At 40.2% G+C, this 24,533-nt stretch overlaps 1 protein-coding gene across 8 annotated transcripts; it reads right to left on the bottom strand.

Moving 5' to 3' along the window:
- Nucleotides 1-1,049: 1,049 nt before the first annotated feature.
- Nucleotides 1,050-24,038, bottom strand: PTPDC1 (protein tyrosine phosphatase domain containing 1). 8 transcript variants are annotated; one of them, XM_030501154.2, is made up of 11 exons: nucleotides 23,944-24,004; nucleotides 21,333-21,411; nucleotides 10,145-12,435; nucleotides 9,359-9,530; nucleotides 8,506-8,586; nucleotides 8,165-8,283; nucleotides 7,250-7,387; nucleotides 5,369-6,576; nucleotides 4,474-4,659; nucleotides 2,409-2,519; nucleotides 1,050-1,595 (listed from the first exon to the last, which is right to left on the bottom strand). In XM_030501154.2, the coding sequence occupies exons 3-11, from the start codon at nucleotides 10,497-10,499 to the stop codon at nucleotides 1,479-1,481; spliced, it is 2,487 nt and encodes an 828-aa protein (XP_030357014.1). In that variant the 5' UTR covers nucleotides 10,500-12,435; nucleotides 21,333-21,411; nucleotides 23,944-24,004; the 3' UTR covers nucleotides 1,050-1,478. The 8 variants fall into 8 exon arrangements, 6 of the variants coding, with proteins under 6 accessions (XP_030357014.1, XP_030357017.1, XP_030357015.1 ...); XM_030501157.1 differs by having other exon boundaries at nucleotides 1,059-1,595; nucleotides 12,343-12,435; nucleotides 23,944-24,024; XM_030501155.1 differs by lacking the exon at nucleotides 23,944-24,004 and adding an exon at nucleotides 23,716-23,837 and having other exon boundaries at nucleotides 1,059-1,595.
- Nucleotides 24,039-24,533: the final 495 nt, after the last annotated feature.

Here is a 24,533-nt window from a genome sequence, read left to right as displayed (position 1 = left end):
CCTGGCCTTGAACACTGCCAAGGATGGAGCATTCACAACTTCCTTGGGCAGCCTGTTTCAGCGCCTCATCACCCTCACAGTAAAGAACATCTTCCGTATATCTAACCTAAACTTTCCCTGTTTAAGTTTAAACTCATTCCCCCTTGTCATGCATGTTGGTATTCCCAAATCTGGCTGCTGAGGTTCGCTGGCTAACATTACGCTGCGTGTTACACAGCCTTGCCTCTTTACAAAGCTGGTTTCATGTGATTCACACACAATAATTCACTTTCAAGTGTGCTTGCTTTAGGATGAGTCTGCCAAAGTACTTGTTTGGATCTGAATTTGATACACAATCATCTAACAGTTGAAGCATGTCTAATTTATATATATTTTAAACTGGTCTATTTTTATCTCTAAATAGTAGTCATTTACAGTACTGAAGAAAAATATTTTGGAAAAGAACAGATTTTTGTTTAACTACTTAAATCTATCTAACTGGATAAACTGTTAATGCTGCAGACTGGCATTCCAGTCCAAATGCTACAGCTGTGGTCAAAAACTGCAGTTATGGGGATATCCCAGTTTCTTCTGTTTTATTAGATAAAAATGCCTTTGCAAAGTGTACTGCAGATAAGATTTTCATTAACTCTTTTTTACTATTATTATATTACACTTACTTATGCAAGGTTTGGCTGAACAGAAGTAGGGATAGAATTACTTCCCTATTAAGGTGTGATAAGTAGGTGTTTTCTCACTTAAAGTAAGATCTATAAAAGTTTCCCCAATAAGGTAAAATTTCACTCTTATTCAAACCACTTAAAATGCCACAATCTATTTTCTGTTAAAAACACTTTAATGTTTTCTTAGCCAAAAAAGTCTAAATTAAGGCCTTGATAACTCAATACTCGATATAGTTAATGTATTTCTCTAATGCAACACCTTTTAGAAACACCTTGGTGACAATTATTTAAGAAATCTAAAGGCAAAGATTATCTGCTGTCAGTAGCAGACCTCACGATCTGGTCATTATTACTCTTAGTCTTACTTTAAAATTTCTACAATCGAAAGGAGTTTAATAAGTTCAATTTTTATTTTCTGCAAAGTAAAATTAATGTAAACATCCATAATTCATAAACATTTATTCCATCCATTAAACCTTTGTGTACCATGGCACTGAACTTATGGCAGTCGTGGAACTTGAAAGTCATGTTGCTTGCCAATGACAGAGGTTTCTAAATCAATAAATACATTTGAAAACAAGAGAACAGTTCACAATATAAAAGCACAGGACCTGAAACCAAATGCTGGAGTACACACGAGCTCTTCTTTAGAACTGTGTAAATAGAACAACTGTCACTAGAATGCCCTCTATAAAAATAAAATGCTTTGTTAATAACTGCTATTACCTAAAGTTAGGTAAATCATGCCAAATAGCTCAAAATACAGTAGCTGGAAAACATAGGCCCTTCTAATTCTTCGGCATAGCTGTGCAGAAATCAAGAGGGATTATCTGTTCCTTCCTTAAGCTTTTTTCTTTTTTCTTCTAGTGTTTGTTGAAATACTTTTCTCAAGGTATTATAAACATATGGTCCATTTTCAGAATCGAAGCTTGTCTGATAAAAGGGAGAAATCAAAGTTCAGTTGTTAAGTAGATGTCATACAGCAAAATGCAAAGGAGACGACCAACATAAAAGATAGTTTTAAGATTTATCAAAGGAAATCTGTGTTTCATGATGGGGTACTTAATGCTGAGTATTTTCAATGTTATGCTGACTGGACAGTAAAACAAACTAGTAGAAGGAGAAACATCATTTATTTCAACAGATGACATCCTTCCTAATCTCTTGTAGGTTACAAGAGATTAGGAAGCAGAATGATGAATGTTCTGTTCAAATAACTTCACCTGCTGAATCAGAGAAGCAAGCATCTCTGAGCTGAGCAATGGCAAGCTTCACCTCGCACTGCTATTAAATAATCCCAAAAGCAGAAGTTATTTATGCACAACCTGTATTAAGGACCCGAAACATAACTGAATTGCAGTGTAATTCAGAACATGATTTTAATCTGATGGAAAGGCTCCAAGTGGTACAGAATCAACAGAAGCCTTTGGTAAGCTACTCCCAGTGACTAATTATTCTTACCCCTTAAAAAATTATCTTTTTCCTAATCTGAAGAAGTCCATGAATTGGCAGTGATCCAAACCCAGAGAAATTAGACTGAAGGATTAAGGCTGTACTGACGGAATTTAATGTTGCTGAGAGTATTTCCTACCCTTTCTGTAGGCTGATTATTATAAAATGTAAACTCTGAGAGAGATAAGCATGTGGACGCTATGTGTGAAGGAATTGCTGTAACTTTCCTCACAGAGGCTGCTCTGTTGATGCACCCTCCATGATTTAAAACAAATAAATACGATGGTTACTTGCCTTAGTGAAAGCTTTAATAGCACGAGCAAGTAAGGCCTCCTCCACATCAGCTGGTAGCATTTGCAAGTTCACCACACAGTGTAAAATACAAAGGATAGTCTGACACTGTTCCTGGTGGGTAAAAGGAACAGCAGCTCATTAGAAGAAATATTTTCATGAAGAACATTTAACTTTCAGGTTTTGTTAAGTGCTGTTTAAATACCAGAGCCTGCCCTCCTGTATTGAAAGCTTCAGGTGTAGGAGTTGGGGAAGGAATTTTCACAAGCCTATAGAGCCTCTACATAATTATTTCAGTCATGATGGAAGAAACTTTTCTCTTGTAATGTACCACAAACAGCTCTGGAAAGTTCTAGGAGGTCGGGCGTGCATCTGGAGACTTATTTTTAAAGGTCCCTTATGAAACAGTGGCATTCATGAGAATTGGCATAGAAAAAGTGAGATTTGATCTTTTCAGCCCCAGATGCTGTGCATGTTTAGGGCTCTTTCCCCAACTATCATAGGATGATCTGCATCTCTCTCTGTCCTACCAAATCGCCTTCACCACTGACGGAAGCTTGCAAGAAGACCCCTGGGCAGTACTAGCAAACGGAGTGAGTTATCTCTGTGGGTGCTAGTTCCATCCCTTTTCCAAGGGAGATAAATCACACCAGCACTCCAGGGACTTCACTTAGTGACAACTAAATTAAAACTTGAGGGATTTCTGGGAGGAGCAGCTAAATACGCACCAGTACATACCAGGGGCTGACTGGCTGGAGACCAGATTGCCAGGAAAGAACGTGGTGTCCCAGTGCACGCAAAGTTGAACATGAGCCAGCAATGGGCCCTTGCAGTAAAGGCAGCTTAAAAGCATCCTGGGCTGCATTAAACAGAGGGTTGCCAGCTGGTCCCAGCTGGTGCCATGTCTGGGCTGCTGGGTCCAGCTCTGAGCTCTTTGGTACAAGAACGACATTGACACACTAGAACAAGTCCAGTGAGGGGCCACAAAGATAATTAAGGGACTGGAGCATCTGACATACAAGCGACCTGCTCTAGTTGTCTCTCTTTGGAGAAGGGCAGTTGGACTAGAAGATATCCAGAGTTTCCTGCCAACTATTGTGTGATTCCAAAACAATTTAGGATAACGTAAGATAAAACTAATATTTTTAAATTTAAACCCCCCATAATTATTAATAATTTCCATTCCTTTATAATGTGTCAGGCAGGAATTTTTCATTTCATATAAATAGAAAGTTAAGACTCTGACAGAGTGGAAGAATGCTTCAGGAAGAAACATGATGGTTTTAGATGAACTCAGTTATTCTGAATGTCATGTCATGAAGATGGTGACTGCACATAGAGTTCTGACCACCTATTGATTAGAAACTGTATTCTTGGATATCTGTAGGCTGTTAAAAAGGGCCCTATTTTCTTCATAAATACTTCAGAAACAGAGAATTAAGAAATGAAATTGTGTAAGAAGAATAGAAGCGGGTGTTTGGGGTTTTTTTTACCTACCTCACATCTAGCCCTTTGGGGAAAGCACAGTTAAACAGCTGGGATCAGGAGTACCCGTTTTTCATAGAGATTTCAGAATACAGATGGCCACAGTTCTGATTTAGGTAGAAGAATTTGGCCTGGCGTCTGATTCCTCGAATTGGCAAATTCTACCTATTCCTTGCCCCAGCTCTTCCAAAGCTGATGGATTAAGATGTGTGCACAGCAGATATGATAGCCATGAAGCACAGCTGTCAGGCGTGACATTAACAAAAGCCATCCATCTTGTCACAGAGAGAACGTTTCTCATCTTTGCCTGTGGATCTTACACTGCAGAGTGTGCAAGGGAATATGCTGAAGGTGAGCTTCTACTGAGCCGTGTTCAGAGACAGTATCTGGTATTTTTCCTATCATATTCATCATCATAGTACTGATTAAAACTTGCACTCTTCAATACCAAAATAATCTTCATTCTGATTTTGGAAGAGATTGAAGTCAAGTGCAATTCCCTTGTCTGAAGGCCATAAATGAATAGTTTAACATGCATTAACAAAATGTACTTGGCAGTTAAAGAATGAATTGACAGATCTACCTTTCTCAGTAAGTAAAGTGCATCCTGTGACTCTGTGCATTTTTGTGCCAGCATGTCAACATCATCTTTGGATAGAATAGGTTCTTTCAGCTGCTCTATCCAGGACCACATCAAGTTACAGAGGATAAAAGGATCTCTCTCGGTACAGATTTTATCCCAAGCTCCATCTCGAGCATTCAGTTCTTTCTTCAAAACAAAAAACAAAACAAAACAAAACTGAAAATGCATCATCTCTTTCCTTTTGCCAACATTCCCCTTGCTTATGTTCTAACAAAGAAAAGAGACTTAAGAGTTGCAAAAAAATTTAAAACTCTAGTTTTTTACAAGGCATCAACATTTACCAACAGTAATACAAGTGATTCCTTAAAACAGAAGGATGACATAAACAGTGCAGCTCAGAACCTCCCCATTATCTACGAGAATACATAAACCAGGTTGGATTCCAACTTCAAACGTTGCCAGGAGGATTTGGGTTTGAGGATAAGCATTGAAGTTTCTACTAAATTCTTTCACACACAGAATCCTCTGACGAGTTCTGAGAAAGCACTGATTAAAATCAACATAGCTCTACCTGAAAATCTATAGTACTTTCATGCTACCAGCAGCCAAGTTACAACCACAAATAACTGCATCAGTTATCATTAGTCACTAAAAAGAATGAACACAGCCAGGAGCAATGTTCTAACCTCCTGCTAGAGACCAAAATTGTAGGTGCATTTTGCTTGCTTTTGAAAGAACTGGCCCATAACTGACATATGCAGTCATTCACTGAACCACAGTATAAACTGGTGTCCCAGTGTGCCATTTCAAAGCTCATGGTGGCATTTTTGTCACCTAGGAATTAACCTACGTGAAAGATGCAGAGCCCATAACATTGAATCATGTTAAAAATTACCTGCCACATTTCTACCTTCTGCTTCACTTCATCCTCTCCCAGAAATTCATTTATATCTGCAAGTGCTTTTGCTGCCAAAACTCTTCGGGCTTCCAGACTTAATTCTGATTGTAGAACAATATGTGGAATTGCCTCTGACACATCTCTGCTCCCTTGGCTTTCACATCCAATGGAAAAGTTCACTTTAGAAGAAGAAGAAGAAGAATCCGAGTCCTCGGAGACATAGACTCTTCTGCCATACATATTAGTCTTGCGGTCTTTTCTGTGACCAGTCTCATTGGTAAAATTATGCCTTGGTGTTCCAGGTTCCCTGGTGCTGTGGATAGATGCTAGTCCTGAAGAGAAGGTTCTGCTGCGTTGCACTTCCTTGATAGAGTTCCTTCTGTGATGAAGTGAGGATCCATCTTTTCGTCCATCCAGATTAAATTTACCTTGACTCCAGAACATGCATGTATTACGCACTAGCGCTTCTTTGTGTAAATCAAACTGTGGCTTTTGGTCACCTGTGGCAGAACTTTCCTCACTACTGTTCTGCTTAAGTTTGTTGCACAGTAATATCTGAGCAGGTACTGTCCAGGCAGTTTCTCCTTGCTCTAAAAGAAACTCAGTTCTCCTTAAATCTGACTCACTATAGCTTAGACGCCTTTTCAGATGAGTAAGAGGCTGGAGGCATTCAACATTCCTTCTTTTCCAAAGAGGATCACATTCATGTCCCACAGAGAAAAGAGAATCCTGGGTCTCAAAAGTGGACGAGTGGGTGTGGGAGTCGGATGTATCACTGTCCTGCCTCGTGAGTTCTCTGTCCAGCTCTGTGGACACCAACTGAGAAACAGTCTTTTCAATTTCAGCTGAGAGATCTGGTAGATCTAACAGTTCTGCCTCTATCACTTGTCTGTTTTCAGCCAAGTCTAGCAACAGCTTGCAAACTAGATGAATAAGTTTTGGCACGTGTTTGAGATGCCTACTCTCATAACCATGGAGCAGATGCCTCTGACGGGTCAGGTACTGGGACAGGGTCACTGTGTGTGCCTTGGGCTCACAGCATGCAAATACATTTCTCAGAGGAACCAAAAACTGAGTGAATTCTCTGATGCATAATAACTGCCCTCTTGTCTGAATAGAATTAGGCCTTTTTGCTCTGACAAAAAGAATGGCTTGATCAGCACTCATTCTTGTTGCAAAAACTAAGTAGCAAGCTATTAGAACACCTGGAAAATATAAAGACAAGCATTAGTTGAAGAATTCTCAGACTAAAACAAATACTTTGTGGAACTATAGATATAGATAAAAATTAATATAGGTGAAGATACAGGCTTTATGCCTCTATCACATGATGCTATTACTGAAGTATAGTTGCATTTGTTGGGTCACAAGATAGCAAACCCATTCTCAGTGCACTTTCAGTGAGAGCTAGTTTCTCACCACAGCATCTCTGGGAGTTCCACCATCTCTGAACACAGCAGCAATGGTGGTTTCTACAGGAAAGACATGGGCAAAAAGGTCTTGAAAGAAGTAACAGATTTTAGCTACTCCAAAGTCCACCTGATCTAAAAATTAGTGGCAGGTTTGTAACCATGTAATAGATACTGGACAATGAAAGTGTCCTAGGTGAATTTTTCCTGTTAAAAAATGAAGCTGTCCCATTTGAATGGAACAGGGAATTATTATACGGATTCAAAAACACTCTAACATTACAGGTCCTGTTTTTAATATACTGAAGCAGATCTCCTGTAGCCATTCAGATTAATTTTCACAAATGTGTTTAGCATTTTTAACCATTTTACAGATGTCCATCTTGCAATGATACAGAATCAAAACAAATTATTAATCATTTCTAACCAGAGAAAAAGAACTCTGTTGATCTTGCAGGAGAGCACATACCTGTTCGACCAAGTCCTGCGTGACAGTGAACAGCCACCCTCCCTTCCTGCAAGGCGAAAGCCATGACTTTTACCATATCCAGTATAGTAGTGAGAGATGCCACTCCATAGTCCTTCCATCCAAAATTATAAAAATAAACTAAAATAAAAAGAGAGTTATTTTCTGCCGTACCCAATGTGAAGTTTTCAGTAGTATACGCAGCACAGAGATGACTAATAAATGGGAGCACTAAAACTGCAGAATGGATCTTAGACTCTGGCTACATATTGTTTGCAAGACACTATTTTCCCATTGCACTGTACGCTTGCTGTTGAAATTTGATAAATACATGAAGCTACCGAAGATCTGTCAAACTGAAGTTCAGCGAGAATGTAAAAGGTGTAACAAAACGCAGTGATTCATACCAAAATTACTGAGCTATATATAGGGAGAGGGTAATTTTTTCTATTTAGAAATAAAAGCACTTCTTCAGTCAAAAGCTGCTTCCTACAGAGAGGCACTTTTTCTCATCTCACCATAATATGAAAATATAAAAATACTGTCACTGCAAATGTCCTCCAATGAAACAATCTTTTATAGTCTAGATAAGAAAACAGGAATTGTACCAGAATTTGAAATGTCATTAATGGTGTTCACATTAATTGTGAACTCAGAAGAAAAAGACAGATTTAATCAGCTCTTGTCCTGTCTTTATTCTAAACACCAGAACATAAACCCTCCGTCTCACTCTAGATATCGACGACCTTTGACAATGTGTTATTCACTCTCAATTATATTTGCCAAGTTTCATGTTTACATCCCATTTTGTGCAACGTTTCTTACATAGCTGCTTTTAGCACACAAGGATTCAAGTGAAAACACCTTTAAGTGCCAAAATCAATAATTAATGAGGAAGAGCAGCAGGAGTGGACTCACTTCCAGCCTCCATAAAAGCTTCAGGAAGGTAGGTGAAGCCGCTCTCTTGTTCTAGTGGATTCCCACAGCTCGCATGCTCCCCAGGACGCTGAAGGTTAATTATGGTTTTTATGCCACATCTTGAGGAAGGAATAGATGAGTCAAGGTATTATATGCAGCCAAGATCTTATTATCCCTTATTTTCTGAAACACACATTTATTCTTAGTGGAGAATAAATCTTTACCTGTCTATCGTTAAAATGAAAGGATCTTTACCAACAATCCAAATCTATGTTGAAAGAGAAAACGGATCAGGAATTACACTAGTAATACCTACAATGAGTAATGACTAAATTTGTTACCTTTCAAACTGTTCAATAATTTTGTACTTTTCAATTAATTCTGTTGAGGGTCGAGCCATAGCCAGTATGTTATCTGTAATCCTGAGGAATCAGAAAAGTAGATAATAGTGGTGTTGTTAATAATTCCCTGGGTATGAATCTACCAAAATAAAAAGACTGTGTGATAATCAAAACCAACAGACGTATCTTGCTGATTAGCTAGAAATGATTTTTCAGTAAATTTTATTATCATACAGTGTTAGTGCTAAATCTTGTTAAGCAGATACAGATACGACACAATCAAAAGACCTTTACTGGAACTCTTTAAATGCCAGGCCAATAAACATGCTGAAAAATTCAGATCTGTTTGGCATTTTAAGGTCTGTATGTGCTGAACAGCACTTGCTGTTACAAAAAAAACCAGTAAGAATGCAGAGACACATTTCATGTGACTGTTACTGCACATGAGCATGTTTCTGAACACACGCCTTACGTTATTTCATCTTTAGTAAATGTTTTTACTTCCAAATTCTATTATGAACACATTTTAATTCATTTGCATTTTAAACCTCAGCAAGGACTGTCTATAACCCAGAGCAGGTTCTTTGTAATTTGTGCAGATAGATATTTATTCTTTTGGATCTGAACCAAACTTAGTGTAAGTCAACAGAAATCTTTCATCATCTTTACTGGGCTACGTACAATGGCCATTACAGTTTACTGTAAGGTTGTAATTCTGAACCAAGCTATCATTATGTTTTATACTTAGCAGCACCTGATTTAAAAAGAAAACATTACTTTCCTTTGAATTCTCTCTTTTAATAAATACAATTGATGCAATTACATTTTAGTGAGAGTAAATGCTGCTTATTACCAAGAAGAGTAGAGCCCTTTAATGGCTTGCTCCTGGTCGCTCCATCGAGCTGGGTTCTCATACTTGCAGGCACGGCCACCACATGCCATCGAGCACTGCATGTGGCCAGGAATGACATGGCGAAGATGCTCCCCTACTTTAGTGTATTTTGCTGTCGGTCGCCTCGAACTTCCTGGAACACAGGGAAAAATAGATTTAATAAGGAAGCTGAGAAATGCACCTCCAGCTTAAAAGTGTCGGTTCAACCTTAATGGTTGAGCTTCATCAATATGAAGTTACAAAACCCATAAATATATGGAATATAGATTTAAGGCTCATTTTTCAACACAGACTTCAAGGAAGGATTCTGAGGGGAAAAAATTGCTTGCATCACTGCAGAAGTTGTCTTTTCTCACAGTAACTTTGTTTTTTCTGATGGATTTAGAGATGTGTAATAGCCTTCACAACAGAATAACATGTCACCGTCCTCTTCCACCTGAAATCAAAAATACTTAAATACTTAGCCATACCCTTGGCAGGGGATTGGAACTAGATGAGCTTTAGGTCCTTTCCAACCCTAACCATTCTATGATTCTATGTGTGAGCATGTGCTTCTGCTTCTTTATAACTGAGCTGTCAGAGAGAAAAGCATGTATTAATTCTTGAATAAGAAATGAGTGAACAGGAAAAAGAATTAAACCCCAGTATTTTATGCATCTCTATAAAATACAGTTAACAGAAGTATATTCATTTTAATACCAAGAAAATGCCCAGAACTGCCAACAGTCTTAACAAAAAGTACTTTACTTTTTTTCTCAGGAAAAGTTGCATCCAGCTCCTCGGGACTCAGGGATGACACCGCCACCATAACCCGGTGAGTCGATGATGAGAGGACCTCTACAGCTGAGCTCCGCCGCCTCTGGATGATGCGAAGCAGGGGATCGGAGGAGGAATGCCTCCGACCCTGGAAAAAGTTGCTAAAAATACTGACTGCCGAACGCCTCCGGGGTGAGCCCTGCATGACTGACCAGCCCCAGCTACTGGCTGACTGCTGAGGATGCCCCGATAGGAAACCCAACTTGCTCAGCGCTGAAGTTGCGTAGAACTGTGCATCCTTCTGTGCGCTCCAGCAGCTCGTCAGCATGGGCTGAGCTATCTCCATAGTAACTAACAGCGAAGGAGCTGCTGCCAGCCATCGTTGGGGCTGCTCCGGTCCATAGGAACGGAGCCTCTTTGGGACAAACTGTTCCGCTGCTCGATGAAAATAGTTGCATTTCAAGTAGATAATTTTGCAAATGGATTGGGAAAAACCAAAACATTTTCCATAAACAATGTGGGTATTTAGTTAGTTGTCAATAACATGCATTCAGAACTCACTAAGGCACAAAGTACTGGATTCAAAAGAACAATCAAAATGTAGCTGGAGGCTCAGATTCCCTTGAAATCTGTATGTAAGCACATTATACTCCCCCACCTTTTGGTTAGACATTCCACAACCACCTCTCCTCCTCCACTTGGTTGCTCCAAAGTGCATCATTAGCTCTGTAATGATTGGGATTAGTGTGTTCCTACTGAAATGGTTCAGTACACGATGAATTGTAGAGTGTTCACTCTGCACCATTCATATCTTCTAACAAAACACAATGTGTTATTCAAAACAAAAGGCTTATTTTTTTTTCAAGGCACAGCTGTTTTATTAAGCAAAGCTGTTAGCCCTGCAGACTGAGATAAAGCAGATGATGGGGGGGGGAGGAGATGTATCAGTTGAGTGCTTTAGGCTTTTGAAGGTAGATATTAGGCGGCAGATTGCCTCCCACTTTGCTTCAAGTGTGCTAAGAAGAAGAATGAGCTGGCCAGAAAGATTGCAGCACTCTCAAAAGCACATTTTCATGCCACTGTGTGGAGAACAGACTGTAGCAATGCTAAGCTTTGTCATCCCATTGTCTGTGCATGTGACTGCAGGTTAAAGATGGGGAAATCAAGAAAACCCACCGTAACTTTGTTCAATAAGCAACTGCATTTTCCTAAAGATACCTTCAATCTGTGTTTCTTTTTGTACTACAAAACCAGTACCTCTTACAGAGGAGTCTGTGTAAGAGAAAGCTCTCTTCTGGTAAAAATTCATCAGGGAAAAATCTACTGTTTCTTCTAGGTACCGAACAGGAATTGAGTGACTGAACTGTGAGTACTGCACCTCAGTCCTTAAGGAGACGTGGTAAGGTTTGCTGTAGACACCAGGCCTGAAACATCAGCAGTGATGTCATGTGAGAAAAGGAAAATGTTAACACTGACTATTCTAATTCAGGAGTGAAGCTGATATAGAGATGAGGAAATATTTAAATACACTTTTATTTGGGGGGTTGGGTGGAAGAGAAAGGAGATGAAAAAGGCTATTATAGGTGCTACCCATATCCAAGAAACATGAAGAATCTTTTCTAATTAATTATATTGCTTTCTTACGTGTAATTCTTTTTCTGTTTCTCTACCCAGAAACTCTTCTTCAGTGTATATCAAATGATAGTGGAGCCAGAAATAAGCAATGTAAAATGCTGCATGTCATTATTTTCCTACTGAATGCAGCAGGATTTGTCCCAAAACAGAAAGAAAGAATTACATCCTGTAAGAGTTTATATACTTTACTAGGAAGGGGAGTTTTGCTGAAGGTGTGTTTGGTGTGTCTGTGTTTTCAGAGAGCTGGGCTGTTTCTGAGCACAGAAATTACAGTTTCTTCAATGAAGAGATCTGACGATATGAATGTTACAGAAAAGCTCAACATGTTAACACATCATGGTGATGACAAAGTAATGCAGTTTGGTTTTGTATATAAACATTTTATGTTTATAATTGGGGATAAGATTTCTGGGGTTTATAATTTTCTGTGAAAAATGGTTTGAGGTTTTGGGGGTGTTTGGGTTTTTTTGTGGTTTTGGAGTGTTTACACACCCCCACCCCCCGAATTTCTTGAAGCACTTTTTCTGAATACCATATCAGAGAAAAATTATTACCTGAACTCATATTTGCAAGATACAAACTGCTCTCTAGCAACGAAGAATACGGTAGTTCATTTTGCAGCAGAACTCCCGCAGCCATCGCAGTACCTGTTGAAAGAGTAATAATGTTCACTGAAAATCTGCAACAGAAGCTCAAAAATGCAAAATAAAGCTGAAAATCAAACCTGGCACCTGGTTGTCAAGTTGTCCAAGCACAGGGCAGTCTGACAGGAACTGTACTTCCTTTTTGGTGCACATTCATCTTAAAATCCAACAGCCTCACTCTCTGTCCGAGCAATTAGAAATTTAGTTGATTGTGTGTTTCAAGCTCTATAGAGTGTGACTGATTATGTGCTTTGTAAGCGCGTGTTTTATATGGACAGGAATCCCTCAACTCATTTAATGTAAAGCCATGCTGATATTATCACATTCTTAAAAGTAAAAACATGACCAGAGATCCTGAATGGAAATCTTGCAAGGGGCAGTTTCCGCAAAGCCAATAGTATCGTAACGGTAGCACCACTTCTAGCTCACGCCACTTAGAGTTTTAGTTGATACTTGCCAAACAGACTGTCCACAGGCTTTGTGCCTTCTCTGCTCTCTTCCCTCCTTGTTTTTAATCTGTTGGCATGTTTAAAGTCACATATATGACAATTATCCTCTAACAAGAAACCTGAACACAGGAATCTGTCTAAGCAGAAAACAGGGGGTTTTTCTCATGCTTTAGTATAATTTCTAATAGAAGTCCTGTTCTGAAGACCTTCTATCTGACAAAAATAAAACTAAAGGAAAGCTGTAAATGGAAACATATTCATCAGTCACTCTGATGTTTAAATAAAACATTTACATGGCTCTTGAGTGGATACTGTTACTCAGCGTAAGATCACCATTCTGCTTCTCTTATGTCGGTAGGAAAATAGCTGCACGTATAACAAACACCCATTTTTTTATAACAAAGTACATCTCTGCTCTATGCGTAACTATAGAAACTTTACTAACTAGACAAACCTTAGGCCCCAAATTCTGCAAAACCAGTATAAAGACACAGCAGCATAGATAGCGTTTTAAAAGATAGGTTTGCTAAAGGAGTAAATAGCACTGTAGGGATGAGGTGGTGTAACAGTCTGAAGTGTGGTGTTAACATTTATTGTCCACCTTTTATCTGTAATTCTGCATAGTTGTTTTTAAAGTAAATATTTAAATAGATTCAAATAGAATCTCATTCACTCAGATATTACATTATCTATCACATACTTGAATCAATTGTTTGTCCAACAATGCTAGAGGACTTTATTCCAGAAAGTCATGTAGTGCAGCTCTATCCTTTTCAAGATGCTTAAAGCTGGAACAGAATGCACATACACATTAATAAACCTTTAATACTGCTCTATCAGCTGCCTCAAAACCATGAGAATTACATTTGTCTGTAAAAGCGAAAGGCCTTTTGAAACTTCAGTGATCCTCAGAAATTAATTTCTAACGTAAATATATTAATAAGAATATGAATTAAGATGAATCTTATTAAAGATTAAAGAATATCTGGAGCGTTTTTTACTCAGCTACTTGAGTATCCGACTGTGCACTTTTAAAAGTCTATCCTTCAATAAAGAGGCAGGAATACTTGCATTTAATTGCATTTTATTTGGAGAAGTTCCAAAACCTCTATACTTTTTCCAGCAGACAGAAATCAGTAAGGGATGGCTTTCATGATCAGAGGGAACTTTGTAGCTAAAGAAAGAACTTTATTTTATCCCCCAAAATAATTTTCAGGGTTAATAAGAGTTGAATTAACTAAAATTGTGAGTTCCTACTTCTCAGAAGTTTCTCTTAAAAAAATCTTAATAGCTTCTAATAGCTTGTCCAGATAACATAAAGCATTTGAAGACACGTCTCACCACATGGGCAGCAGAATCACCACCAGTATGACAATTTACTTTTCCTATTTCCTTGTACTCAAATGTTAGAAAAAACAAGATGAAATAACAGACATATTTCTGTCATCTAAAAATATTTTTTTTAAGCAAAATTCAGGCTGTCAGGGACCCTTAACTGAAAAGGGAAGAGATGGAGATTAATGCAGAAGATAATATACCTACAGTGTTCCAGAATACTAGCAAGATTGTTCTAAATGGCAGAGGTAAAACACTGTGTGTATTTGCAGTGTAGCACATTAGAGCTCCCTCAGTTTTATTTCAGAAGATAAACCAAAGCCCTATTTCCTGTGCTGTATAACCAGGCCGTTTCAACTCACTTCAGTATTTTGTTCTCGTGCCTGTCAGTTTGCTGTATTTATTTCCTGACAAGTGTTTTAAATTGCACAGTATGATCAATGTGAGCAATTCCCTTGTATTTATTTCTGAAACAGAAAAGTTAAGTAAGATTGTGACAAATCACTTTATGGAGTTGTACTGTTCTCCCTCAAACAGATGTAAAACGTAATTTGGGACAGGAAGTACTATCTCAGTGTTGATGTTACTAGAGAGGGGTACTACATTCCTGCACAGATAGAGTGTTAATAGTAAAAACAGTGCTTAGGTAAAAGAATCAACTCTCCTGATTCTTCTATGTAGCAGATATTCTTAGTTTTTAAAAGGTCCTCTTCAGTATTTTGTTCATCACATGAACACTTGATAGGTGCTGAAGAAAAAAACAAGCCCAGAGTGTTATTCCAGGTCATGCTCCTCATTAGCTGTCGGAGGGAATGTGCTTGTGGCAATCATGACACCACCTTAATCAGATCCACTCAGTTATCTCTGACATGCATTTCTACTGCCGTGACAGCAAAGAAGCTGCTGTTTTAATCCTTGTTTCCCCATTCAAGACATGGAATGGTGTCTCAGGTAATGTTCCATCTCTTTACGGTTTATCACAGGAAGCAACGTCATTAAGTGTGCAGGAACAACACAGCTAATGAAGCAACACAAGGGGAAAATAATATCTGTGCCATTGGCTGGCTGAAGTCAATAGCAGCACCACACTGCCCAAGGAAACAAAAGTCTCTAGAAATCATGATACACCATCAGATGTCAAGCACCAAGGGGGATATTTCAGGAGGTCCCCTCCAGATGTGAATTTTATACTTGTTTTGACGTGTGTATGCATTTTTGAGGTGTGCACGGGATGTCCCACTTTTGAGCAGACCAATTCCTATCAGAAAGAATATAACATTTTTTGTTTCCTGTTGATTGCACCATTGATTCACTTGTTGCATTTGGTAACATGACAGCTGTCAAGCCCTACTCACTGCATCATACACGTAGAGAGGGGACTTTCTTGCAGAGGCAGTAGTATAAGCACACTAAGCTGACATAGGTGAGATCACCCTGTGCTTCCACTTTCTTTTAAGGAGTGAAGCAGCCTCTTGTTCACACTCATTTCCTCTGGAATAAAAACACTTCTCTCTGTGAAGCTACAGGGTGAGTAGTTAAGTGCTATGCAGCAAGAATAACTGAGATCCACAATGAAACAGGGTCTGAATCTATCTGGTGAGCAGGCTGACAAAGGAGGAGCACACTGGAGGCATATCCTCCTGCTTCACACAAGCAGTGTGGACTCACCAGACAAGCAGTGGGGCTAACCACTTAGCAAGTGGCTTAGGTGTCACTGCCTTGTAACAAGGAAGATTTCTTTTGAAGTATTTCAGGATCAGGAAATCAGTGGCTTCCAGTCACTGGGCTGAATTTTTGCTCCAGAACAAAGTGAGAGGAAAGAGCAATGTCCAATGTTTTAGCAGCCAGAAAACATTTATATAGCCAAAAAGTCATGAGACAAGAAGATGCTGGTCTCACTCTACTTTAGCAATTAAGATGCTTATTTAAAAGATGCAATTACTATCTTTTACTTTAGAACACGTTTTCAAAGCTGAGGGAAGAGCTTGCGTTACAGACCGGAACAATTCCAGTTGGGGCAGTTCAGCTGCTGGTACAAACAGTAATCCCATTGTAAAGCTCCCCACTGGATTTCTGCAGAACTATCTACTAATAGTGAGGTCTCATCTCTCCAGATCCATGTGGATTTGGTAAATAAGAATACAACAGCTGACCACACATTTCAAAAGATGCTGTTTATGTATGAACATGAAAAAATCTTGGACAAGATTTCAATTTTAAAACATTAGTGTAGAAGAAAAGCTATTTTAAACCTCAAATATAGTCATACAATATAAGCAAATCCTGATGCTTATGCCTTTCACATGGAATTTGGAGGTTATTTTTAGTATTTTCTTGCCTTCTAAAGTGAGTTTGTCCTCTCCCCATTGCAGTCACATTTAAGGAACTATCCAGTAGTGCAACTCTTAAAGGGACATGGTTGGCTACAGACGCAGGTAGGGGCCATGTCAGCTTTGTACCTAAGCACTCAGGTAACACATCTAACATTTACTCTGTGGTCTGATTCTGCAGGTACTTATCCTCCTGAGAAGCTCTGCTTTTGTGAGCAGTCCCACAGAAGTCAACAGGGTATTTGTCTAAACATAAGATCACATGGGATAAAGTTTCATGGCCAAAATGCCAAGTTCTGTAAACTGCACTAGTAAGATGTTTTAGATAGGTAACTAAAGATAACTTAGATAACTAAGACTAAGCAAAACTATGATAGTGAAAGGAGGATTGGTTATAATGAAGTGACCAAGAGCTACTACATGATAACTTGGTCTCTAAATTTAGGCTTTAAATCTGATGTTTTAAGATTGGCAGATCGTAAGAGTTTTTAACAGAAAAATGTTCCAAATCTGCTGAGACACAATCACTTCTATAGGGAGCAGTGGCAAATGAAACTTATTTTAAATTACAACAGACTGATTTTAACATTGCTGGAAATAACAAAGAATTTATTTCTAAAGTGCTCTAAAAATCATAGATAACTGTTTTGTGTTAAAACAGCTGCAAAGGGTGTTGTTCTAATGTATTTATCAGCAAAACAGCTCGTGGGTAGTAGGTATTTCAGAAATACTTAAGCTACAATGAACAGGAGTCTTGAAGGCAGTTTCAGCATCGAGTATCTGAGTAGGTACACACCTCAATTCCCTAGGCTTATTTGAAAGTGAACTGTTTACTACTCAAGATACGGGACAGAGAAGGTAATAATTTAAACAATTTTTCTTATACTTCAGTTATATGTAAATTACCCAGCAGAACAATACTGTAGCTCTTGTAAAAACTCCTGTGATTCCACTGGGACCACAACCAGAACTGATCTGTTATTTCTGTAGGTGTTTTTCCCCCTTTGGGAAAAAAAATATTCCCCATCTGTTTCAGTAAAAGGTGAATGTCATTTAATCATTAAGTTTGATATTTACAAAGGACTGTAGCTGCTTTCATGCACAAAAGAGACAAAAGAATATAATTCATTAGAAGATTATGTACGTGTTGGCCTGGTGATTCAGTATTTGCTAATCATAGATTTTTTGACATATATGGCAAGAAACTACAAGCTAAACTGATGGACAGGTCTACAGCTGACTTGATTCATGTTATCTTAAGTCACACCAGCTTTCTGTGGTAGTGTTAACCCAATAGTTAACAGAAGTTATTTTAAACTACCTTGAACAGGCTGGCAGCCAGTAATTACTACTGAGAATCATAAAGGAGATGGTGTAAAATGAATATATTAACTGTTCCACAAACAGAACTGGTGACTCAGATACTCTTGATCATGAATATCATATTTACTAAGAGACTATCAGACTTGTAAGACCAACTATGTACAGAAGAATGAAATATTGCCAGTAACACATTTAAATAGCATTCAGAATTGGAAAAGTTTAAAAATTAACTCATTAGAGGAATGATTTTTTAATCTCATATAGTCAAAGCCATAGGAGGTTTATGAATAGAGTTTCAGTAATTTCAGTGTAACACCTTACCTGTTGCCTTGCAAAAAGAGTAAGTGATTATTGATCCCTTCATTGTTGCAGTATCAACCACAGGAAATATTTTGTAGGGAATTCACATTTTACAGAAGAGAAGCAAATGATGTTGCCACAGTACTTCCTGTAGTTAATTGGATTCCTGATGGTAATCTGGGAGGAGCCAGTAACTATCTTTTCTTAATTTAAGACTGAGTGAGGAGTGCCTTATGGACTGTGCAGATAATCATCCCATAAACTGCTTTCTGTGTCTGCCTAGATTTTAAAGGGATTGAGGCAAACGGGCCACACAAAGACTCTGCTGATTTAACTAAATACTAGATACATGAAGTAATAAAACAAGCTAAATAAGATACAATATTTTATTCTATTTTACTAAAACAATTCCAACTACTAAATATTAGCTGACAAAAAGAAAAAAAGCTTTCATCTATTTCCATTGCTTCCCTGCATGTCTTGCTAAAAACTCCCTGGCATTATTAAGCCCATTTCACTGGTCATCATTGCAAATGCCTCCCCATTATTTAGAAACAAAATATTTGTGCAAGCTTCTGTGGATAGGATATGTGTATTGTTTAAACAAGCAAGGCAAGCAAGCCATAGGAGACAACTCAAAGCTGATGCCACAACCTTATTCATTCCAAAAACATCATCTCAGCTAAACACCTGCCTTAATTCTGGCCAACAGAGAGATGGAACATGTAACAAGACTAAATTGTTTTGTTAATTTTCAGCAGTAATTTTGTAGCCAGGTTTTTGCTAATAAAAATAGGATGAAGAATCCAACTACTTTTCTATAGAAAAAATAATTCACTGAGCACAGAGGCAAATTAGCAAAGTAGTCCTTAAAATGACATGTCTAGTTTTTACTGATCTTGCAGGGTCAAAAAAATAAAAATCATATGTGTGAACTAAACTGCATCCAATCATTTTAATAAACAGCAAACATCATTCTTATGTACATTAATGTACAGACATTTGTGCAAAAAAAGCCCCAAAATGAGGCTTCAAAAGACTTGTATGCAATTTTAGAATGCACACTTAAGTACCTTAGGTACTTAAAACCCAAACAGACTGTAGAGCCTAAAATCCTGTGCTGCACATCTTTAGTATGTTGGTAATTCAGTTCCACAGGTGCCAAGTGCCCACAGGTGGAACTGGAGGGTTCAAAACCTCCAGAACACTGATGCTGGTGGTGGGTCCCTGTGTGACAAAAGGCCCAAGAGAACGCTAGTGTTCACTTGGGAATTAAAGACCTTTGGTAGGAACTTAGCATAGCATCATGGAAAATGTAGGGCAGAAGGAACTGGAGGTCAGCTAGTCCAACATCCTGCTCAAGGCAGGGCTGACTCCCAGGCTAGATCTAGCACTGACAGATTCCCTGTCTGGAGATCCTTGCACAAGTAGCACTCCCCATTAGCAGCACCGCTTCTTGGCTTCATGAGGCACGGTTTGTAGTCATGAGAAGTGGCTCTAGCAATAGAGTCTAAGAATACTGAGTAAAGGGACACGTACTTTTCAAGTGTCAGCACACGAAAACTGTGTTAAACAAATGGAGCATCTGGTAAAATGTTTTGTGGCAGGAAATGGAGGAAGTTAGCATTTTTTTCACTTGACTAAAGAACAAAAAGCAGCTTTGGGTAACTAAGATATATTAATTAAATTCTTAATATAAGCATACTCTTTTGGGAAAGCTCTAAATGCTCACATGTGAGGAGCAGTCACTGACATACTTGGTGTTTATTTTCACATGGATAACACTATTCACCTATTTGATTCCAGAGGGGGTTAATTCCTGGATGGTTTGGATCTCGGTGCAACAGCCCAGTGCTTTGCTGTATCAATCCGTAGGTGTTAAGGGCTGGGTTGCCCCTTAGGTCTGTTCCTACATTTGTACTCTTTGGAACTAATGGCGGTTTATTCAGCTGAAGAACTACTTTTTTCTAGTGATCTGCAAAGTTTAGCTAGTTCCAGGAACTGGTGCCAAACACGTCTACTCAAACAGGCTATGTCATCATATTTTTGCCAAGACAAGGCTTCATGCTAACTGAGGATGACTTTTTCTGTGGGGGTAACCATTAGGTTGAAATAATTCGCCATTTCCAAGGAGAGAATGCACAGAGTAGGTGGGATGCTAGTGACTAAATCATAATCTTTATCTCTCTAGGCTCAGCATTTTCCTATTTAAACCAAATTAAGAAACCCAAATCCTCTGGAAAAGTCTATTGAATGATGATTGCCATTTAAAGCTACTAACAAGCTTTTTAGGTAAGTAGAACAGGGTCACTATTAGGCTTCTGGCAGCTTATTTCTCTTGCACTGCATGGGCTGCCTCATGGCTACTTTACAGTGGACTTAGCAAATCCACCTGTCCCGTGTCCTTAGGTACTGATTTATCAGATCAGGCAGGGAGAAAACTGTCTGAAATCTCTCATCAGGAGCTGGATGCAATTATTTGACCATTGCTTAGAAAGCACTGTTTTCATTGGCACACAGACCGAAACAAAATATCTAATTATCCTAAATCTTAAATTTTACTAAAACCTAATTTACTCTAAGGTTAATTTTAATTTAGCACAAACTATGTATTTAGATTCCTAGCTGGCTTTGGACATTCCCAGCTTAATCTTTTGCTTTTTGCTCTTCTCATAGTTTGGATAATAAAAATCAATTCATGTTGCTTTATTTTCACCTTTAGTTTTGTGTAACTCTAAAACTTTAGGAAATGTTCTTAAAGACTTTTTGCAAGTTTTGCTTTTAGATTTTTTTTTTTTAATATACATATATTTCTGTGCCGTAAGCATAATGCACTACCACTGCGAATCAATCAAAAAAGCAGGGTCAAAGGCTATCTTTGGTAGGCTTCAACTCCACGGGCAGTGTTACAGTTGTGAGATACATATACATGTTTAACTGCTTAATGAGATCCCAGAGCAGCAGCCCACCTGTGATCTCTCCTTTCATCATCTGTACTTCCAACAGCCTCCCTTTTCCTGTTTGTTCCACTGTTAGCTAAAATTGCCAATAAATGATAAAATGGAAATGTAATGAAGTGCTAGGTACAGGCAGCATAGCAGTGTGAAGATTTACATTTAAAAGATTGTTATAAAACTGAAGGATTGTATCAAGTATTACTCACAGGGCATTCAATGGCCTTTCAATGCGGAAGGTGACGACAAGGCTAGGAGAACAGTCTAGAACCTCTTCCTAGCCGCAAGCTTTAAAATGAAAGAAAAATTGGAACTTAAACTAGATATAGATGTAAAAAGGAAAGGAGAGCTACAGCAACCCCATCTAGCTCTGCTTTGTGGGATAGCTCTTTTTCTACATACATGCCACACTGGTATCCACAAGGCTGCAAAGCCCTCATCCAATAACAGTCTCTTCCATACATAGCTCCCTCTTTGAAATAGCTGACAAATGTCAGGCTGTTGGAAACCAGAAATCAGGAAGAAATCCTTCTTTCATAAATTTTAGAACTTCTCAGGAACTACCATGTATTAAGCCAGCTTGTGATGACCTCTGCAAAAGCACTGTTGAATGTATGCGTGATTTCTATGAAACACTGCACCTGCAGTAGGTATGCAGAACAGTGGCTGAGTTCGTGCACAACAGAACTGCAGAAATGGCAAACTAGGTAAATGAACTCAGGAAATGTTAAGAAAATTAGGTAGCTCTAAGGTAGCCAATCCATTTAGGCATTTGATGTTGTGCTTTTTGCCAAGGAACAACATGGTCAAGCGCTCTAACACTGCTTGAGTGAAGAACTAAAGAGGTCAAAGGAATTCAACCAAGTGGCCAGAGATCAAGAGTTGCGGGTGGCTGTCCCCCATATTCCTCATGTCTGACATGTCCTCCATTTTCCTGAGAGAGGATTAAGGCCAGGAAAAACTCCAAAGTGGAGAGAAACCTGAGGAAATGGGTATGGTTTTCCATGTTTTTCTCAATTTCAACAATAACAAGCCACCCAAGATCAGAAGTAAAAACGCTTTATAAACTTCTGTATTTTCTTGAAAAACCAACAAATGCAAGGTTAGGAGTAATTCAGATTTTGTTGTATTTTGCTTCAGCAGTTCTGGAGCCTGACCCTTGTTTCACAAAAAAAACAGAAAATCAATGCCTGGAAAATGTGTCTGCACAAAGAGGAGGGAAGAGCCGTGTCGCTACAGACGGCACAGGACCACGGGCCCACAGAGCCTCTTTGAGAAGTATGTCTTTAGTTCTGAATGATACATGAGCAGGAAGGGAAATTAAAGTAAGCCAAACTATACTTTTCTTCCAGAAATGTGGGAATATATTGCCAGAAACTGTGAATAGAATGCAAACTGGTATTAAGAGATACAAGCACTTTCGTACCTTATCTGAGCACTTGCAATCCATTTTTATGTATTATTTGTAGCATATTCCTTCCCAGCAACTAGCTTCATCCATGTCAGATTTCACAATTTCTACTCACAACTCCTCTCACTTGTCATTTTGCTACTATTACAAAACAAAATACTTATAATGGTATCAGTGGATGTGTGATGAAGTAAAACATTTACTCACACGTGGAAGAAACACTATTCAGATCAGTTTATACTGCCACCCAAGCAATCACAGTGAGAGGATTACATTGCTAATTACACCTCTGAGGTGCTATTCTTACAGCGTCGGGCTGAAGACTGTCTCCCTAATGTATTTTGTATTTCATCTTTCTTGGCTTATACATGTGGCTTCATGTATGTTTCACATGAACTTACTGCTGAACACAAGAGACGGAAAAATGCTTTCAAGCAGTACATAATTGCAAATACTTTACATTTATTTTATTCATGTTCTTTTGGGATTAATTACTCCACAGATGTGGTGCTCAGTTCCAGAGGTGCAGGCCTCCTGAAAACATGGCTCTAAGCAAAGCAAAGCAAGGGAGCTGTGCAAAGGGAAAACACTTAAAAGACTAGATTGCTGACGTACTAGGTAACCTGTTTTTGTTAATCTGTTGAAGAGGATGGTAACAGGCTGTTGGCAAGAGCAGTAATAGATGCATCTAAAAATTACTACCCAGTGTTTGGACGAAGCATGTGCCATAGGCACATCTGCCTTTTTAGCTCCAAAGGGGACCGGCCAAACTCCTTTTAACGAGTGATGGTGAGGGGCAGGTAAAACTGCTACAAAGCACGAAGCACTGCTGCGAAGGGGGAGACTCTTCCCACCGGCACAGAGACCGCGCTGCCCTCACTCCCGGCCCTCTCCTCCTTCACCGCAGCCCCGGTGAAGGTGTGATGTACCAGACAGGAGGGGCTGCGTTACCTCACGGTCCCGCTCTGGAACCTGCTGGTGCCGGGGCAGGGCCGCTCCCACCCCTCGGAACCCAGAGAGCGCCGGGGGCACAGGGAGGGTCTGTGGGTGTTAATTCTCAACCGAGGGCCTCCGCTCCGCGTGTCGCCGAGGCAGAGCAGACGGGGATTGCCGCAGGACCCGCAGTCGCCAGCTAAGGGGGAGCGGTTTAAGCCTGTTCTGTCCGTGCTGTAGTCGCTTACCGCGGGCGGGGCGGGAAGAGGCAGCCCCGGGGCCGCCGCTCGCCCCAGGCCTGAGGCTGAGGGTTGACATGGCCGCTGCCCGCGAAGGGGCCGCTCCGCCATGGCGAAGGGGGCGGGCCCCCGGGAGCGGAGCGGGGCGGGCCGGGGCCGGGGGACGCGCGGGGCGGTGCTCCCTGCAGGCGGTGCTCCCCGCCGCGGGCAGGACCGCAGGGAAGACGTCCGACCCACCTGGCTCCCGCCGCGTCGGGCCGCCGCTCCGCCGCCCGGCATGGGGAGAGGCGGTGCCGGGGCGGGCGCATGCGCCGCTGTGCGAGAGCGGCCCGCGGTGTCCTCCGCCGGCCCGGGCCTTGTCTTGTGGTTCCCGCGGCGGCCGCGTCCTCGGCGGCGCTGTGCGGGAGGCGGCGTGGCGCGGGGCCGGGCGGCGGGAGGACGGGTCAGCTCGCGGGAGCTGCCGGGTGCGGCCGCGTTATCGAAGGTCACTCGTTTGACCCCAAATCAGAGACACGCGGTCGGTGCCCGGCCCGGGCTGGGCGGGAGCCAAGCCTTGGGCCTCCTGCGGCTGCCGCGCACCGGGGTGTACACAGAGTAGCGAATAACCACGGTTCGATGTGCCTGGCATCGTTGTGAGGCACTGATTCTTCTTAGTTAAAATTTAGGAATTCAATTGAACATCTTAGGCAGAAGCTCTTCCCTGCGAGGGTGCTGAGGCGCTGGCACAGGGTGCCCAGAGAAGCTGTGGCTGCCCCATCCCTGGCAGTGTTCAAGGCCAGGTTGGACACAGGGGCTTGGAGCAACCTGCTCTAGTGGAAGGTGTCCCT

Source organism: Strigops habroptila, chromosome 11 (genome assembly GCF_004027225.2).
Source record: "Strigops habroptila isolate Jane chromosome 11, bStrHab1.2.pri, whole genome shotgun sequence".
In the NCBI taxonomy this organism is placed as follows: Eukaryota; Metazoa; Chordata; class Aves; order Psittaciformes; family Psittacidae; genus Strigops; species Strigops habroptila.
The sequence above is the reverse complement of the archived record's forward strand: the minus strand, read 5'-3'. Positions and strand labels throughout refer to the sequence as shown.

Excerpts from the sequence above, each read along its gene's own strand:
- PTPDC1 (XM_030501156.2), bottom strand. The coding sequence starts at position 10,499 with ATGGAGATAGCTCAGCCCATGCTGACGAGCTGCTGGAGCGCACAGAAG. Across the intron at positions 9,531-10,144 it reads AACTTTTCCTGAGAAAAAAA|GAAGTTCGAGGCGACCGACA; the intron begins GTAAAGTACTTT and ends CCTGTGTTCCAG. Across the intron at positions 8,587-9,358 it reads AAAGGGCTCTACTCTTCTTG|GATTACAGATAACATACTGG; the intron begins GTAATAAGCAGC and ends CTGATTCCTCAG.